The sequence below is a fragment of the Dendrobates tinctorius genome, unplaced genomic scaffold (genome assembly GCF_039654945.1).
Source record: "Dendrobates tinctorius isolate UK_male_01 unplaced genomic scaffold, ASM3965494v1 ptg000070l, whole genome shotgun sequence".
NCBI classification, from domain to species: domain Eukaryota; kingdom Metazoa; phylum Chordata; class Amphibia; order Anura; family Dendrobatidae; genus Dendrobates; species Dendrobates tinctorius.
The window spans coordinates 51,382,339-51,401,515 of record NW_027361738.1 but is presented as its reverse complement, the minus strand read 5'-3'; the positions used below and the strand labels follow the sequence as shown (position 1 = coordinate 51,401,515).

The window sequence follows — 19,177 nt, the reverse complement described above, 5'->3', positions numbered from 1 at the left end:
ATTTTTTTTTATTATTATTGTTAACATTCTTTATTTTACTACTGATGCGGCGGCCTCAATAGTAAAAAGTTGGTCACACTTGTCAAACACTATATTTGATGAGTGTGACCAACCTGTCAATCAGTTTTCCAAGCGATGCTACAGATCGCTTGGAAAACGCTAGCAAATCTGCAAGCTAATTACGCTTGCAAAATGCTATTTTTTTGTGGGAATTCCGCAATCGAATTTCCCGCGGCAGGGAGTTGCGGAATTGCAGCGGAAAATTCCGCGAAAAATCCGCATGTGTGCACATAGCCTGAAGTAAACCTCTGGCAGCAGCGGTTTTGAAAAAAAAAAAACAACTCATAGTCGCCCTTTACGTCAGCCATCTTTCCCAGATTGCAGCACGTTGTACGTGCCTCACTTTTCAGGTCTGTATTTTATATCATGGACGCCGAGATAACTAGCAAACAATCCCCGTGAAGCCGTAATGGTGGCCCTAATAGCTTTCACTCAGCTTGCCCAGGACTTTACTGACAGGAATGTATTAAAGGAGAGATAATAATTCACTGACAGAACATTTTTTTATTGTATTTTATTACGTTGCGTTTTGTGTTGGTGCGAAGTAGCCATCAGAGATTAGGATTGTCTGCGGTGGGGAAGGAAGGGACACACAAAATCTGACAGAACTGAAAGGGGAACTCGGATTTATCAGACGCTGCTGGTAGTTTCTTTCTTTCTGCCATTAACTTCAGTACATTTCCAGAGAACGAGGGGGAAGGGAGCGCTCCGCCCCCTGCTGGAATGAAAGCTTCTGAGTGAAGTAAACAAGACAGACGCCATTTTGTGACGATGAGAAGATTGGGGAGGTGGGGCTGCGTGAGGTAATTTACACGGACACTGTAATTAAAGCTGCAGTCCGGCTACGTGCTCAGTCAGCTCCCGTCAGTGCTTCCTTGGCTATTGAACTGCGCCACAGGGCAATGACACACAAGTATGTGACCTTTCACACGGATTCATGAAGCAGTGGCGAGGAGTCGGGCACACAAAATGGAGACTCCCACGTTATATCGACCACCGTCGTCATAACTCATTTATACATGTGTGCTCTGATATACATTATTAAACGACATAAACCACCCTAACAGCAGCAAAGCTCTTTTTTTCACAGAAAGGGAAAAAAACAATAACTAGCAGTAGCACCACAGAGCGCTGCGCTCTGCATCTCACAAGCGCTCTCAGCGGTCACTGACCGCACTGTAACCGTCTCCACACTCGTTCCCTTCTTATATACCTAGCTAAAAATAGCTAGTCCCTCCCCTGTCAGAACAGGTGGGGGCTTGAAATTTCGAATCTGACCAATCGCGCCGCTCCTTACGAAACGATTTCGTCACGCCAGAGGCTTCCCTAGAACGCCGGCCGCGACCATTGGTCCTCTTAGAAAAAACGCTGAAGGAGCTAGTGACAGCTGATTGGTCGCCATACTGAGCCGGCGTAATAGGATCACGTGGGGGAGGAGGGGGGAAGGCTTGGCTGCCTTGGAAGGTTTGAATAGGGAAGTTTTGCAGGGGTTTACAGTTGCAGTCACTTCAGTGTTTGCAAATATTGTCAGCACCGCTGAGCGAGTCCCCAGCTCCAGGAGGAGTCACAGGCTGGCAGCGGCTCTAATTGCTATGCGATGACATTTGCATGAAAACCTGGAGCATTTCTTCTGATTGTCGCCTGCTCTGCTGCCACTGCTGGGATCTGTGCACTGCACGAGCGCTGGATTACAGAGCTGATCACTGCAGCATTTATGGTCGCAGATCTGAGGGGCTTCGTGAAGAGATCCTGTAGATTCTGGTAGAATTGTCTCTGCTCCCACAGATCATGGATGTTCTCCCAATGTGCAGCATCTTCCAGGAGCTGCAGATCGTGCATGACACCGGCTACTTCTCTGCCCTGCCATCCCTGGAGGAGTACTGGCAACAGGTAAAGGAAAGCAAGAGAGAGATCTAGAGATATATATATATATATATATATAATGTAATTTTGCATACATACACGTGCATATATATATACTATAGACACACAAATAATATATATGCACGTGCATGTATGCAAAATTATATATATACATTTTTTTCATGTATATCTGTGTGTAAAAAAAATAGCGCACACACACGCTTAAATATATATTACATACAGATGCGTGTGTATATATAATATATATGCTCATACATGCATAGACATTGTGTGTGTGTGTGTGTATATATATATATATATATATATATATATATATATATATAATCTCCTGCCATGCACCCATTATGCCCACAGTATGCCAGTGCATGGCGTGATTTGCAGTGACAGCCCGGTGCAGCCTCCGTCGAGCGCAGCTTGGGTTTCACTAGTGACCGTGCAGCCATTTGGCAAAACTTTGCATACGGTCCAAGCGACACAGCTGGGGGGGTTCTTGTTGTCGTCTAAAGGCCGCGAGTTATTCCCGTCATTTCATCTTTTTTGCATTAATCGATCCTTTTCGAATAATAACCCCTCTGTACTAAAAAAAAGCACCCCCCCCCCCAAAAAAAAAACCCTACAGTTCTAAGTGGTTTTCAGATGACTTCTCCCCCTTTTTCCTTCATTCCTACCGTTTCTCCTATAACTTGTAGCGTTATGGGAGGTTTTAGTCTGACCACAGGCGGTATTATTTATGCAGAGATCAGACAGTATTTTGAGCTCTCTCTCTCAATGTCGGCGCACTTTTTAATATCCCCAGCTTGTCACTTATTAATTTGTGCACGACGGCCCTCCCACGTTCTGCATTGTCCCTTGTCCCATATTGATGTTGACTTTTTATAATAAAAGGAAGCCATCAGATGTGTGACTGAGAGCTGCACACCACAGCGCTCCAACCTTCACATTCCTGCTTAATTGTGCGCTCCTCCTCCTTGTCGTCTTCATAGTCTTCTTCTTGCTTTGGCCATCAGAGAAGCAGATCTTGTGTGTGCGAGATTGAAATTGATCTCAGTGGCTTCCTTGGGGCATTTTTCGCTGCGGGCACAGAGCCAGTTCTCCTTCCCAGAAGCCTGCGGAGACATTTTAAAGTATCACAGAGCCCATCTCTCGGTCTCCACACGTTATTTGCATAATGGCGAATAGAAAGCAGCTAGATTATTAAAGTTTAACGACATCGCAATCAATTGTCGTCTTTATGCCCCCCCCCCCCCTTTTCACCATCCCCTCCACCCACCATCTTCTTCCACCGCTGAGAATCAATAAAATGCATTTTCCCATCTGAACGGCAAAGCAATTGTCTAATTATAGGAAGAAAAAAAAACCCAAAACGAAAGCATTGATTTCTATCGTTTCGTCTTCTCGTTGCGTCGTTGACGTCAGTTTGTATTAACTGAGAAGAAGACGACCGCAAGAGGAAATGGAAGAGCGCAGAAAAAAAATGGAGAGTGCACTGGGATCCCTCCTGGGGCAGGCAGATCACTGGGGAAATATGCGTGGTATTTTGATGGCTTGTGTCTGCAGGCCACACTGGTGATCTCAGAGACCAGTTTTGCAGAAAAACAAAACATGGTTGACATTTTAAGAGGCTGAAAAGAGAAAAAAAAAAAATATAATATGATTTAAAACTTGTTTCAATTAGATATGCCCAGTCTCTGAGCTTCTAAAAGGGAAGTCTTTTTTTCATTTTTTTTTTTTTTTTCTTCTTGTTCCTCCTTCCAGCATAACGTGAAAGGAATGCAGATGACTCATCCGGTTTTACTGTTGGCCAGCAGAATAAATTTTTCTCCCATTGTCTGGTGTCCATAAGTGTATAAAAGAGAAATGGGTCCCTATGCAAAAAAAAACAAAAAAAGCATACAATCTATGATATATTCATTTACAGTGTATGTAGATGGCTCTTTGCTTCCCTAATTTTGGTGCAGCTTTGCAATTTCCATGTATGGTTGTTCTGCAAATTTCATTTTGCAAGATCAGTATCGAAAAGGAAGTAGTCGTAACCAGCGCGCTCAGAGTATAACTGGATGGTGTCATTCATTGCAAAAGGTTAAAAAAAAAAAACAATTGTACGTTCTCCATAAATGTTCTCGAATTGAATCGTTTTTTTTTTTCCTCCTTATTTTACCTCTTAGACTTGCCTGGAACTAGAGCGCTACCTACAGAGCGAGCCTTGCTACGTGTCGGCCTCCGAATTTAAATTCGACGGGGAAGACGAGCTTTGGACCAAATTTATTCTGGCGTGTGAGAAAAAGGAGGAGCCCGACCCCCAAATTATCCGCATCAAAACGGAGGACATCTCTGACAGTCAAAACCTAGAGACCAATAGTTTGAACTCCGATGTCAGTAGTGAATTATCCGACAGCTCGGAAGAGCTATCGCCAACTTCCAAATTTACCTCGGACCCCATTAGTGACATGGTGATCAAATCTGAACCTTTTAGTTCGTCCGTCACTTCTACTCCACCATCATCCCCGGAGCAGGGTAAGGAGTCCCCCCATCATTTGTGGGACGTCATCACCAGGGAGCTCTATTCACCTGGGAAAATGCGCCCTGGTTCATTTATAAAGACTCTAGATCAAGGTAGCCCGACCAGCGGAGGAGAAACGTCACCAGACGGCAGGAAACGCGTCCACAAGTGTCACTTCAATGGCTGCAAGAAAGTTTACACCAAGAGCTCGCATCTTAAAGCACATCAGCGTACTCATACAGGTCAGTGCTTGTTTCACCTTCAGAAAGGGACTTGACAGGAGGGAATCCCCAGCTGTAATGCGCAGGGTGTAAACCCAAGGTCCATCAGGGACGTCACCGTGAATCCTCCTGTGGATATGCACTTCCTCATTCTGTCCTGTAGGGAGGTTGGATCTATGACGAGGCTAGAAGAATACGTATCCATCCGACCTGCTCAGCCTTTTCCTTTTAAAAATATTGTCACTGGAACTTCTAAGGAATGTTCAACCCGAAAATGAACTTTGTTTTCTTTTTCCTAAACGTCAGTTTAAGTAGAATACTTTGCAATGGTACAGCTGACCGGTAGCACCATGATTCTATAGTTGTGCAGTGCTCGTAATAATAGAGTTTTTATTTCATTTTTTTGCTTTCTCGGTATTAGCGCCTGCATTGTTCGTATCGGGGTCATTATTGAAGAATAATATTTACATTTTAGCTGTATTGGATGCTTTTCTGTAACACGCCCCCTCCTCTCCACATACGTCGCTGACGACCATACTCATTCATTGTATCCACTGAATGGTGTTGTCATTGTCTGGTTATTCAGTCGGACTTTACTTTCCCCTGGAGTCTTGTCAAGTTTTTTTCTTCTTGACTGAGTGAAGACAATAATGGGTCTTGTTTATGGCGCAGCTGCCAAAACCATTTAATGAGATCACCCGTTTGCATTTCTGGCGTGACTTTTGCTGCACCTATTTGTTTAGTTGCAGGTTGGAATTCATAATCTGTCTTGCTTAACCTTTTCGCATTGTTTTTTTTCCCTTTTGCAGGAGAGAAGCCTTATAGATGTTCTTGGGAAGGTTGTGCGTGGCGATTTGCAAGAAGTGATGAACTGACCAGACACTTCCGAAAGCATACTGGTGCCAAACCATTTAAGTGCACGCATTGTGACAAGTAAGACTCCTCTAACAAGCGTCTAATTATTCTTTTCAAAGAAAAAATTCCCATAGACTTTTATAACAGGTGGAACACAAGTAGTTGCCAGAGGACGTACTGTACATGCTCAACCGAGTGTGTATGGAGGGGTCAGGAGAGATGGTTACTGGCTGAGCTCTCATTTGGGGTGTATAGTCAGCTTCAAATAGTCCCATCTTTAGTAGCTATCACTTATCTGTGTGGTAGGTGATAATTTGCTGATCGATGCTGGTCTGAAAGCCCCTTTCCCATAAACTATGCTTTGCAAAAGCTCTGTCTGACTGGACATGTGCACCTCCGCTTCATTAATTCTCTTTTGGTGTGTCGGAGATGGCCGAGTGTGACAGATTCTCCTGCAGTCCCATTGAAAATGAAAGGACCTCTGGTGTGCAATGTATTCAGATGGAGCATTGCAGAGCCCCATTCTCTGAATCGCTCGAGTTCCAGGGTTTGGAATGAATGTAGTGGGGGGGGGGGGTATGCCGGGACACTGCTCCATTGAGATGTAGCAATGAAGAGCCCTTTCCCAGAATCGATGAGGGCCCCAAGGTTTGGACTGAATGGCGTGGGGAAGTGCATACTAGGCCTCCACTCTATTCAGATGAGTTAAGCCCCGTTATCAGTATTGATGGGGGTCCCAGATTTTGGAGTGGTGAACTACATGACTGTACACTCCTCCATTCATATGGGGCAATGCAGAGTCCATTACTGGAATCGACGAGGGTCCCAGGGTTTGGACAGAATGGACTGGGGTTTAGCAAACCAGGCCATCGTTCCATTCAAAAGGGGAGATGCAAAACTCTGTTCTCAGAATCGATGGGGGTCCCAGGGTTTGGACTAAATGGATTGGGAGTTAGCATACCAGGCCATCATTCTATTCACATGGGGAGATGCAAGGCCACATTCTCCGAGTCGATGGGAGGGCCCAGGGTTTGGACACCGGGTTGGCATACCAGGCCATCATTCCATTCAGATGAGGCGATGCAAGGCCACGTTCTCAGAATCGATGCGGGGGGGGTCCCAGCCAGGGTTTGGACAGAATGGACTGGGGGTTAGCATACCAGGCCATCGTTCTATTCTGAAGGGTCAATGCAGTAGCCCACTGTCGCAATGACAGCTGGGACTCACACCAGTAGGTAGGAAATGCTCTTTAATGTTGTTTTTATCCTCTTCATGGTGACCGTTGCTGACATGGCTTATTTCTCTCCTCCAGATGTTTTTCCAGGTCAGATCACTTGGCTCTGCACATGAAGCGACACATATGAATGAATGAGGAAGTCACGTGATGAAAAGCGACTTCAAGGTTGAAATGCCTTGTGCAAGGGATGCAAGTTCCAGCCAAAGCATGCCAATTTGCACCCTAACCAGTTGCCTTCAAGACCTCACTTCTCCAAGGGGCTTTGCAGGGCTTATCAATCGTGTAAGACGCGGCATAGCAACCATACAGTGCTACTTCTGGAGCTGACTGGGCCCGTGCACTATTGGTGCTTAATCTTCTGAGTGGCTGAACTAAGCCGTCGCCGTGAGCATGTGCACTGAGAATGTTGATGTTTGGGTGACTGAATGGTGAAAAGGAGCCAATGTCTGAATGTGGAAGACCTCGTTAAGTTTTTTTATTTTTTGTCTGGTTGAGTTCAGATGCGAGGGATTAGGAAAAAAAAAAAGTTTAAAAATTAAAGTGACAAAAAAAAAATATATAAAATAAACGGTTTGAATGTTTTGTATGCTATTGCATACTCTTGTTATATGGGACAACCATCAATCATTTTACTTGGCGGGGTGGGGTGACTTCTAATATGAAGGAAACCATGATCCCCTAAAAAGGAGATGATCCCTTTCCTGTGTGAGAGGAGCTTTTGTTGTCTGGTGCAGCTATTAAACGTGCAATGTGTCAAGTAGCTTGTTGATACTGGCTACAACGATTGTTTGTAACCCATTGTATAAGCTGTGTATTTACAATTATAACACAACTATAACTTCATTATAATAGAAAGGTATTGCATGGTTCCGGGGAAATGTGTACGCTTCTCCATAATTTAATCAGGACTGCAGTTATGATTCCAGTTGAGAGCAGCTAAAATACAATTGGTCTGTTGTTACATTACTTATGTATAGAATGAAAACAAAAAAAAAAATAACAAAAAAAAGTGGAAGAAACCACTATAGCTTAAAACTGATTTTTCTCATGCAGCTAATTTTTTCTATTATTTATGCCTTGAGGACTAATTTCCGGTTTTTCTAGCTGTTAACGCACTGTTGTCCTTAAAAAATGGTGCCTTATGCAAGTGGCCTTCTCCAGTAATGGATGGGGGTCAGATACAGGGGTTTAAGTGATGTAAGCTTACTTAAGGCTCTGTTGTCACCCAGGGGTGTAATTTTTTTTTTTTTTTTCTTTATCCTTTTAAACATGGGTTTTAATGTCACAAAATGGTGCAAGAATTTCTTGTTTTGTTAAATTCATAGCATTTATTATCATTTGACTGGTTGGATACTTCTGATTATTAGCGGTTCCATATCGCACCATTTTATTGAATCAAATAGTAAAAAAAAAAAAAAAAAAAAAACGCGTTTTGGGCCTTTAGAACACATGCTAAAGGCGTGTCTTGGGCCTTTAGAACACAGCCTAAAGGCGCGTTTTGGGCCTTTAGAACACAGCCTAAAGCTACGTCTTGGGCCTTTAGAACACAGCCTAAAGCTGCGTCTTGGGCCTTTAGAACACAGCCTAAAGCTGCGTCTTGGGCCTTTAGAACACAGCCTAAAGCTGCGTCTTGGGCCTTTAGAACACAGCCTAAAGCTGCGTCTTGGGCCTTTAGAACACAGCCTAAAGCTGCGTCTTGGGCCTTTAGAACACAGCCTAAAGCTGCGTCTTGGGCCTTTAGAACACAGCCTAAAGCTGCGTCTTGGGCCTTTAGAACACAGCCTAAAGCTGCATCTTGGGCCTTTAGAACACAGCCTAAAGCTGCGTCTTGGGCCTTTAGAACACAGCCTAAAGCTGCGTCTTGGGCCTTTAGACCCCAGCCTAAAGCTGCGTCTTGGGCCTTTAGACCCGAGCCTAAAGCTGCGTCTTGGGCCTTTAGAACACAGCCCAAAGCTGCGTCTTGGGCCTTTAGAACACAGCCCAAAGCTGCGTCTTGGGCCTTTAGAACACAGCCCAAAGCTGCGTCTTGGGCCTTTAGAACACAGCCCAAAGCTGCGTCTTGGGCCTTTAGAACACAGCCTAAAGCTGCGTCTTGGGCCTTTAGACCCCAGCCTAAAGCTGCGTCTTGGGCCTTTAGACCCCAGCCTAAAGCTGCGTCTTGGGCCTTTAGACCCCAGCCTAAAGCTGCGTCTTGGGCCTTTAGACCCCAGCCTAAAGCTGCGTCTTGGGCCTTTAGACCCCAGCCTAAAGCTGCGTCTTGGGCCTTTAGACCCCAGCCTAAAGCTGCGTCTTGGGCCTTTAGACCCCAGCCTAAAGCTGCGTCTTGGGCCTTTAGACCCCAGCCTAAAGCTGCGTCTTGGGCCTTTAGACCCCAGCCTAAAGCTGCGTCTTGGGCCTTTAGACCCCAGCCTAAGGGAAGAGTCGGACCTGAACGTGACTGCATGTATTTCTATGCAGCTGTCACTCTCTGGTCTGACTATTCCCTTAAGCTGTGTTTGGGCTTTAGAACCCATCCTAACACTTGTTATTGCTTTATGGCACTTGTCTGTATATTTGTGTCCTTTCTTTCCTGTACGCTGTTGATCGCTCATGTTATCTGCTTCTCAGAACACCGATCTGTTCAGAGCTATCGCTTACACTTGCTCTACATGAAACTTGCACAAATGTATCCGTACATGCACTTAATATGTAAACTGCTCATATACTTGTCAAGGTACAAAATGTTTGTTTGGAAGGATAACTCTTAGATATTTTTTTTTTTTTTTTATCTTTTTTTTTCTTTAAGTTAAATCCCATATCCACCAAAGCAAATGTAAAACTGGCAACATATTTTTATTTTTATTTTTTTCAGTCTTCGCAACACAATGCGATAAACGTGCACTCTGTAGCTGAAAATTTACTAGAGCTATAGCATTTTTGGAGGACTTTTTTCGTTATTTTTTTCCATAATTTGGGTGCAAGCCTATGTAGTCTTAGGTCACTGATTGTTAAGAGCTGTATTAAGAGTTTGAATATATATATTTTTGTAATATGTTATTTAATGTCTGAACGGAAAAAAAAAATCCTGTAGAATAAACTTTAGAAAGTTGATATCCTGAGCTTTGTAGATTTTAGCTATCATTTTTTTTTTTTGTTATTTTCTCATAGTAGAAATTAAAAATACAAAAACAATGCATTTATTTGCAGTAAAATGAATTGGGTCTGCCAAAGATAAGGCTGGATAGAGAAGAACGTTACCCTGCATTATCGAGAGACCCTTCTAAGTTCCATCTGGGGCATGGTATTGTCTTGCAGGAAGATACGCACATTAAAGATGACATATTGCAATTTTATTTTATTTTTTTTTTCATATAAAATATCTAGGTTTAGATTGTCAAAATGGTTAGATTCAACCCTGGCATGCTGCCCCTTTCCTGGGATTGTGCTGTATCTGTTAATCACTACTACTATCCTGCTTTTAGCCATGGGATCATGTAATGGTTCTTGGCGTGACCTATGTAGATGGAGTGGGCATGCTCATCCCCTCCCTGCCCTCTCCGTTCTTAAATGAAACCTGTTTGCACATTTTTACATTTGAAAGCCGTTGTGAAGCTGTAATGTTTCTTGGTCCCCAATAGAAAAAAAAAAATACTTATTTGTAGATTTTATCTGAGTGTGACAGTCTTAAGAAATCTAGTGTATAATCCATATGTAAATCAGGCAGGAAGTGCATTGGAGGCATGTCAGTGCACTTGGAAGAAGCCGTTCTAGTGCACAGACACGCCCCCAGTGCACTTCCTGCCTGATTTTATTCATATGGTTTCTACACTCGATTTCTCATGACCGGCACGTAGGATCTCTACAACAAAGGCATCCTTTTTATTAGTGCCTATACAGCCATATCACTACTTCCATGTGTTTAAAAAAAAAAAAAAAAAATAATAATAATAATTGTGCTGACAGAATCCCTTATTATTTTAAGCCATAAGCTGAGAAGAATGAATACCATCTGGTATGTTGTCACAAAAATAAGTGGTCTCGTAGTTGATTTGGAGAATAAGGGCTCATACTCGCATGCGAGAAACTCGGACGAGTCTCGCACGTCAATACCGGGCACTGCCTGCGCGTGCGGCTGCATAGAAATACATGCAGCTGAACGCTCCGATCCCAGCGCCGGCGGCAGTGCCGGGTATTGACGTGCGAGACTCGTCAGAGTTTCTCGCATGCAAGTATGAGCCCTAACACAAAATATGCCATTCAATGATTAAAAAAAAAAATTATGTTCTGAAATTCCCTAATCTATCACGGCCTCTGTACTCCCTACACTCCAAAACGGTCTACATGGCAATATAATTGTGGCCATCCATTGTGGAGATCGGCATATACGTTTTGCAGGTTATGGAGCAGAGCAAACCATTAATTAACATCGATTTTTTTTTGTTTGTTTGTTTTTATGGAGAAAAAAAATGACTATGCCGTCTTTAATGTGTGACTTGCTGTTTATGGCAGTGTTTGTACCTTTTTAAAGGTACATTTGCTAAAATAGTGTCTTAAACATATTGGCCTAACAACTAACAGTTTGCTTTTAAACTTACTGTGTAAGTAAATTGTCATTTTCATTTTGGTTTTGGCATAAAACCAGTTAAGCCGCCACCTCCGCTTTTTTTTTTTTAAATCAGATAGTTGTGTGAACATGGCAAAAAAAAAAAAAAAAAGTCTTTGTGTAAGCCAGACACTAACAGCATTTCTGAACATTGTTGTTTTTTTTTTTTTTTTTCTTCTGTTTATGAAGTGCTAAAAGTTTAGCCATAATAATCACAAGGAGATAAACAAAAGTGCTCGACGTGCACTGGCTTGTCTTGCTTGTAAAACGCCATCGGCATTCTTTCAAAAGGGTGGATCTCCCATATACGAATGCCTATAATTATACTTCATAAGAAAATACACTCTCTGTTCAGGTGATAACTGAGCCTCAGTCAAGCTGAATGGGGGGTGGAATCTACGTTTGCTTGAAATTTGGGGAAAAGTTTTTTAGTGAATTTCTCTTTTTTTTTTTTTTTTTTTTATCTGTTTTTTGTTTCGAACACCCTGTTAACTGAAGAATCTTTGTAAGATTTTTGTAAAATGAAAACCGTTTTTTTTTCTCTGTTTTACAAGATTTTATTTGAAAATTTTGTTTGTTTTTTTTTTTTTTTGCAAGATTGTTATATTTCTGTATGAATGTATTTTTTATTGGAATAACATAAAAAAAAAAAAAGAATTCCTATCAGACACGCTGTTCTCTTGTGGCTTTTATTCTTGTTCATGTGGCTTTTATTGCTAAATTCTCACCAAATGTTCCAATCAATCTGTCAGGTCTCCTGCTTAACATTTGCTTATCTTCCTGATGGAGTGTCCCTACATCTGTGATTTGAAACACAGCTTGTACTTCTTACCAAGATAAATATAGTAAATGCCCCCTGCTGATGCCATGTGTCCTCATCATACTATATACATTTAGCACCATGGAAAACTGAAAATATACGGTGCAGGAAGATCCATATTCACAAATCAGCTTAAAGGGAATCTGTCGGTACAAAATGACTGTGCAAACAATGCACAGGCACTGGGTGCACCTTTTGTGTGGTCAGCAGATAAGTGTGACTTCCACCTACTTGTTTTTCTATCATTCACCCACCTATCTCTTATTTTTGTGACACCAGATCTGTCAATCAAGGAAGAAGCGGTGTGTAAAGCTTAGGCTAGTTTCAGACTAGCATTACCAAGCGCAGGGCCGCCGCTAAGCGCCGCGCCCCCTCCGGTCAGCTCCTCTGAGCGCATGACGCTGCATGCGTCCAGCGTACCCTATATTTAGCATTGGGTACGCTGGCTGTGCGCTGGTATGTTTTTGCCGGTGCATGTGCCCTTTTTGCGCTGCGCCAAGTGCACAAGAATGCAACAGAGTGCGTTTGGCGCACGCCAGAGCAGCGCAAAAAGGGCGTATGTGCCGGCAAAAACGTGCTAGCGTACCCAACGCTAAATATAGGGCACGATGGTCGCATGCAGCATCATGCGCTCAGGAGCTGACCGGAGGGGGTGCGGCTGGGGGCGGAGCTTAGCGGCGGCCCTGCTCTGCGCTTGGTAATGCTAGTGTGAAACTAGCCTTACTGAAGTGTTTTGCTACACCACTAATGAACCTACAGTCATGGCCAAAAGTTTAGAGAATTACACAAATATTAATTTTTGCAAAGTCTACTTCATTTTTTCTAATGGCAATTTGCATATACTCCAGAATGTTATAAAGAGTGATCAGCTTAACCGCAATTACTTGCAAAGTCAATATTTGTCTAGAAAATGAACTTTATCCCCCAAAACACATTTCAACATCATTGCAGCCCTGCCTTAAAAGGACCAGCTAACATCGTTTCAGTGATTGATCTCCAGCCCTGTCCTCATCAACACCCACACCTGTGTTAATGGAGCAATCTGTCATGATTAAGTAAGAATGACACCACTGGACACTTTAAAAGGAGGCTGGTGCTTGGCATCATTGTTTTTCTTCTGTTAACCATGGTTATCTCTAAAGAAACACGTGCAGTCATCATTGCACTGCACAAAAATGGCCTAACAGGGAAGAGAATCGCAGCTAGAAAGATTGCACCTCAGTCAACAATCTATCGCATCATCAAGAACTTCAAGGAGAGCGGTTCCCTTGTTGCCAAAAAGGCTCCAGGGCGCCCAAGAAAGACCAGCAAGCACCAGGACCGTCTCTTAAAACTGTTTCAGCTGCGGGATCGGGCTACCAGCAGTGCAGAGCTTGCTCAGGAATGGCAGCAGGCAGGTGTGAGTGCATCTGCACGCACTGTGAGGCGGAGACTCTTGGAGCAAGGCCTGGTCTCAAGGAGGGCAGCAAAGAAGCCACTTCTCTCCAGAAAAAACATCATAGACAGACTGATATTCTGCAAGAGGTACAGGGAGTGGACTGCTGAGGACTGGGGTAAAGTCATTTTCTCTGATGAATCCCCTTTTCAATTGTTTGGGACATCTGGAAAATGGCTTATTCGGAGAAGACCAGGTGAGCGCTACCACCAGTCTTGTCTCATGCCAACTGTCAAGCATCCTGAAACCATTCATGTGTGGGGTTGCTTCTCAGCCAAGGGAATGGGCTCTCTCTCAGTCTTGCCTAAAAACAGCCATGAATAAAGAATGGTACCAGAATGTCCTCCAAGAGCAACTTCTCCCAACCGTCCAAGAGCAGTTTAACGATCAACAATGCCTTTTTCAACATGATCGATCACCTTGCCATAAAGCAAAGGTGATAACTAAATGGCTCAGGGAACAAAACAGAGATTTTGGGACCATGGCCTGGAAACTCCCCAGATCTTAATCCCATTGAGAACTTGTGGTCAATCATCAAGAGACGGGTGGACAAACAAAAACCTTCAAATTCAGACAAAATAAAAGCATTGATTTTGCAAGAATGGACTGCTATCAGTCAGGATTTGATCCAGAAGTTGATTGAGAGAATGCCAGGGAGAATTGCTGAGGTCCTGAAGAAGAAAGGTCAACACTGCAAATATTGACTTGCTGCATTAACTCATTCTAACTGTCAATATAACCTTTTGCTACTCATAATATGATTGCAATTATATTTCTGTATGTGATAAAAACATCTGACAAACACACAAAAACCAGAGGGCAGCAGATCATGTGAAAATATAATATGTGTCATTCTCTAAACTTTTGGCCATGACTGTATGCTTGGTTTGAACAGTCAGTTTATGTCGACAGACTTTTTTAACCCCTTAGCGACAGAGACAGTTTGCAGCTTAATGACCAGGCCAATTTTTACAATTCTGATCACTGTCATTTTATGAGGTTACAACTCTGGAACGCTTTAATGGATCCCGCTGATTCTGAGAATGTTTTTTCGTGACATATTGTACTTCATGTTAGTGGTAAAATTTCTTCGCTAAGTCTTGTTTATTTATGAAAAAACGGAAATATGGCGAAAATTTTGCAATTTTAAAACTTTAAATTTTTATGCCCTTAAATCAGAGATGTGTCACACAAATTTCTTAATAAATAACATTTCCCACATGTCTACTTTACATCAGCACAATTTTGGAAGCAAAATTTTTTTTTGTTAGGAAGTTATAAGGGTTAAAAGTTGACCAGCGATTTCTCATTTTTACAACAAAATTTACAAAACCATTTTTTTTAGGGACCACATATTTAAAGTCATTTTGAGGGGAGTACATGACAGAAAATACCCAAAAGTGGCACCATTCTAAAAACTAGACCCCTCAAGGTGCTCAAAACCACATTCAAGAAGTTTATTAACCCTTTAAGTGCTTCACAGGAACTAAAGCAATGTGGAAGGAAAAAATTAACTTTTAACTAACTTTTTTTTGCAAAACATTTACTTCAGAACCAAGTTTTTTTATTTTCACAAGTGTTAAAAAAGAAAATCAACCACAAAATTTGTTGTACAATTTCTCCTGAATACGCCGATACCCCATATGTGGGGGTAAACCACTTTTTCAGCACACGGCAGAGCTCGCAAGGGATGGAGCGCCGTTTGACTTTTTCAACGCAGAATTGGCTGGAATTGAGATCGGATGCCATGTTGCGTTCGGAGAGCCCTTAATGTGCCTAAACAGTGGAAAACTCCAACAATTGACCCCATTTTGGAAACTAGACCCATTAAGGAACTTATCTAGATGTGTGGTGAGCACTTTGAACCTTCAAGTGCTTCACAGAAGTTTATAACGTAGAGCCGTGAAAATAAGAAATCCATTTTTTTCCACATAAATGATCTTTTCGCCCCCAAATTTTTATTTTTACAAGGGTAACAGGAGAAATCATAAACCCACAGTTGTTGTGCAATTTGTCCTGAGTACGCCGATACCCCATATGTGGGGGGGAACCACTGTTTGGGCGCATGGGAGAGCTCGGAAGGGGAGGAGTGCCATTTTGGAATGCAGACTTTGATGGAGTGGTCTGCGGGCATCATGTTACGTTTGCAGAGCCCCTGATGGGCCTAAACAGTGGAACCCCCCCACAAGTGACCCCATTTTGGAAATTAGACCCCCCGAGGAACTTATCTAGATGTGTGGTGAGCACTTTGAGCCCCCAAGCGCTTCACAGAAGTTTATAAACGCAGAGCTGTGAAAATAGTCTTTTATTTATTTCCACAAAGGTGATTTTTTTAGACCCAATTTTTAGACCCCCAAAGTTGGTAAATAGTGGAAACCCCTCAATTCTTGCTCCAACCCTAACCCCAACACACCCCTAATCCCAACCCTAATCCCTAATTCTAATCCTAGTTCGCCCTAACCCTAATGGAAAACTGAAAAAAAAAATATTTTCTTTATTTTATATTTGCCTATATAAGAGGGTGATAAACGGGGGGTTATGTACTATTTTTTTTATTTTGATCTCTATGATTGTTTATCATAGTGATAAAAATAATGAATGGAATCTGCCAGCCGGAGCCGGCAGATTCCCGGCGGGCGCACTGCGCATGGGCCCACCATTTTCAAGATGGCGCACATCGGAGGACGCCGGCAGGACTCGAGACCACCGGAGGGGACGGAGGACCACGGAGAGGTATCGGGGGAGATCGGGGACCCTATTTCTCCTCTGATGTGCGATCACATCAGAGGAAAGAGAAATTTAATGCATAATCGTGGCTTTTTTTTTTTTTGCGGTCGCCTTTATAGGGTTAATAACGGCGATCGCAAAAGCGGGGTCGGTAAAAACCGACCGATTCATGTTCTCTGGGGTCTCGGTTACCCCTGGCAGCCGAGACCCCGGAGAAAATCCGACACTGGGGGTGCTATGTTCTCTCTCCACAGCGCCGTGAATTAACGGCGCTGTGGTTTTAGAACCCTTAATTACCGCCGCTAAAAGGAGTATTGGCGGTCGTTAAGGGGTTAAAAAGGTAGTGGTCACTTCAGAAATGACCACTTTTCAAACTTTGGTTGCAGTGGTGGTCAGCTGATGTCCACCATTCTTCCTTTTCAGTTTCCTTGGAAAATTGCTGATTTTGCAGGAGAAAATTATTTATTACAGTGCCATTTATTCCATGGCGCTTTACACGTGAAAAGGGATACACATAACAAAAACAAATACAATAATCTTGGGCAAAACGAGTCACCGACTGATAAAGGAGGCATCACTTAAAGCTTGGTCTTTCCCTTTTTATTAACCATGCGTCAGAGATGAAAAACCATCCATATGCCAGCACAGCTTCACTCCATGACAATGGAGGCTACTCTTATACAACACCTCTCCATTTAGCTTCGACTGATATGGGACCTCCTTTCATGTCAATGTAATTTTGTTGACAGAGGATGTCTTTGTAAGGCCGGGGTCAGACTTGCGAGAAACTCGGACGAGTCTCGCATGTTAATACCCGGCACTCGGGAGCGGAGCATGCGGCTGCATGTAATGCTATGTTGCCGCATGCCGGGCAGTGCCGGGTATTAACATGCGAGACTCGTCCGAGTTTCTCGCAAGTCTGACACGAATTTGCAAAATTAAACTTATTTAGGCTATTTCACAAACCCTTGATTATATATGCCTGTGAAGCTACCGAGTTCAAGCCAGGAGCCCTGAGGTCAGACTATACCAAAACGGGAGACATGGATGTGTGCAACCTGCCTTAGTCGTAGGCAGATAGTTTTCCTATTGGTATACACCTATAAAGCAGATGGTAAAATATATAGAATTAAAGAGGCCCCTTGTTTATGGGTGAAGTACTTCTCCATACTACTGCATCCATAACATTGCACCATACTATACCTCTATCATTTAGTATATGAGAAAGCCTATATATGGCATAGATGTGATAGTAGGGTCATGATCACGGAAGAGTTGGCTCCATTCATGTCTCTCTGATGCGGATAGAGCAGTACAGTGCTTGGCTATCTCCCATCCGTCCAAATACATTATATGAAGAGGCAGCGGTCATGAATGACCCTACAGCTCCATTTCCAACTGAAGTGAAAAGAAACCTTTAATCGGTGATGGTCCAAGCAGTGGAAGACCCTACTGATCAAAACTTAATTTATCTTGTGATGGATGATTAACATCCTCCTTGGGGTTTCCTACAAAAGCCAAAGATGTTCTCCGGACGGATCATTGGCTCTAAGTGAAAACTCTCAGATGTATTACTGTGTTGATGGAGGCACTATACGGCACAGTAGTCTGAACTTTTAACACTAAATTCAACACGTTTTTTACCTAGTGAAGCAAAGGTTTCCTATACTGAATAAAAAAATATTTGCTATAATAAATATATGAACCCTATTTCCTCTATGTGGAGTGCCTCTGTGTTCTGTACATTCAGCTGAACAGAGAAGGATGCTGCAGGAAGCGTAAGCCATTGCTGCAGGAAGAGTAAGCCATTGCTGCTGCCCCCTGCTCTGTATACAAGTCGTTTAGTACCTGAGGTTAACAAGTATGTCCGGGAGTTTTCACAATAGGATCGGAATGGTTTTTATTTATTTTTTTACGTCAAACTGGAAAGACTAAGATAATCTAGTGTTATAAAATGTCAGTATTACAGTGTGTCTCATAGCCCTTTCTGCAGGAGACCTGGTTAATGTGCTATGAGTCAAACAATGGAAACAAAATAATGTGAGCGATAATTGCCCATTGTTAATGGACCTTGATAGTATTTAAGCAGCATCAATCTATTTATTTTGGATGATGAAAGCTGTGTACTATGTTGTTTAAAGAGCTTTAATAGCTTTTTCCCAGGATAATAAATTATTTTCTATCCATCCGATAGCGTATACCATACTGATCTCTGGGACTTCCACTGTTCCCAAAAAAACAGGCTTTGGGAACTCAGCTCAGCAGAGCCCTGTCTCGAGAATAATCCTTCAGACTGGTCACAGAAGACCCATCAATTTGTATGTAGGATCATAATGTTAAGACCAGGGTCACACTGCGTTATGGCAGTCCGTTAGATGGACTGCGTTACACCGCAGTATAACGTGGTGTAACACTGTCGGTTAACGCTGCCATAGACCCCCATTGTCGAGCGCATCGCAACGCATGCCGTAAAGCGGCACTCTTCGCGATGTGCCGTCATTCAGTGACAGAGCCTCGGACGCGGGCTGCAGCGTCTGAGGCTCCGTCACCGCTAGCGGGTATAGCATAACGCGATCGCGTTATGCTATACCGTTTAACCAGCCGGTCAACACTATGCGTTGAATGGGCTGGTTAAACGCAATGTGAACCTGGCCTTACTGACATCAGTTGTTACCCATTTCAGCTGACAGCGACCAAAAATTACTGATATCACTTTTTTCGGCGAACAGTAATTTGGTGTCGGCCATCGCAAGCAATTGGCCATTTTCATTAAAGGGATATTCCCATATTTATCCAAGAGTATTGTTGGAAAAGAAAACGTTTCCTTTCGTTCCCCTGATAATTGCAATTTTATTT

General features: G+C 42.9%; 1 protein-coding gene across 1 annotated transcript; it reads left to right on the top strand.

The window, feature by feature from the left end:
- The first annotated feature begins 1,523 nt into the window (after positions 1-1,523).
- Positions 1,524-9,847, top strand: KLF6 (KLF transcription factor 6). Its single transcript, XM_073581648.1, has 4 exons — positions 1,524-1,950; positions 4,110-4,686; positions 5,475-5,598; positions 6,833-9,847. The coding sequence occupies exons 1-4, from the start codon at positions 1,849-1,851 to the stop codon at positions 6,882-6,884; spliced, it is 855 nt and encodes a 284-aa protein (XP_073437749.1). The 5' UTR covers positions 1,524-1,848; the 3' UTR covers positions 6,885-9,847.
- Positions 9,848-19,177: the final 9,330 nt, after the last annotated feature.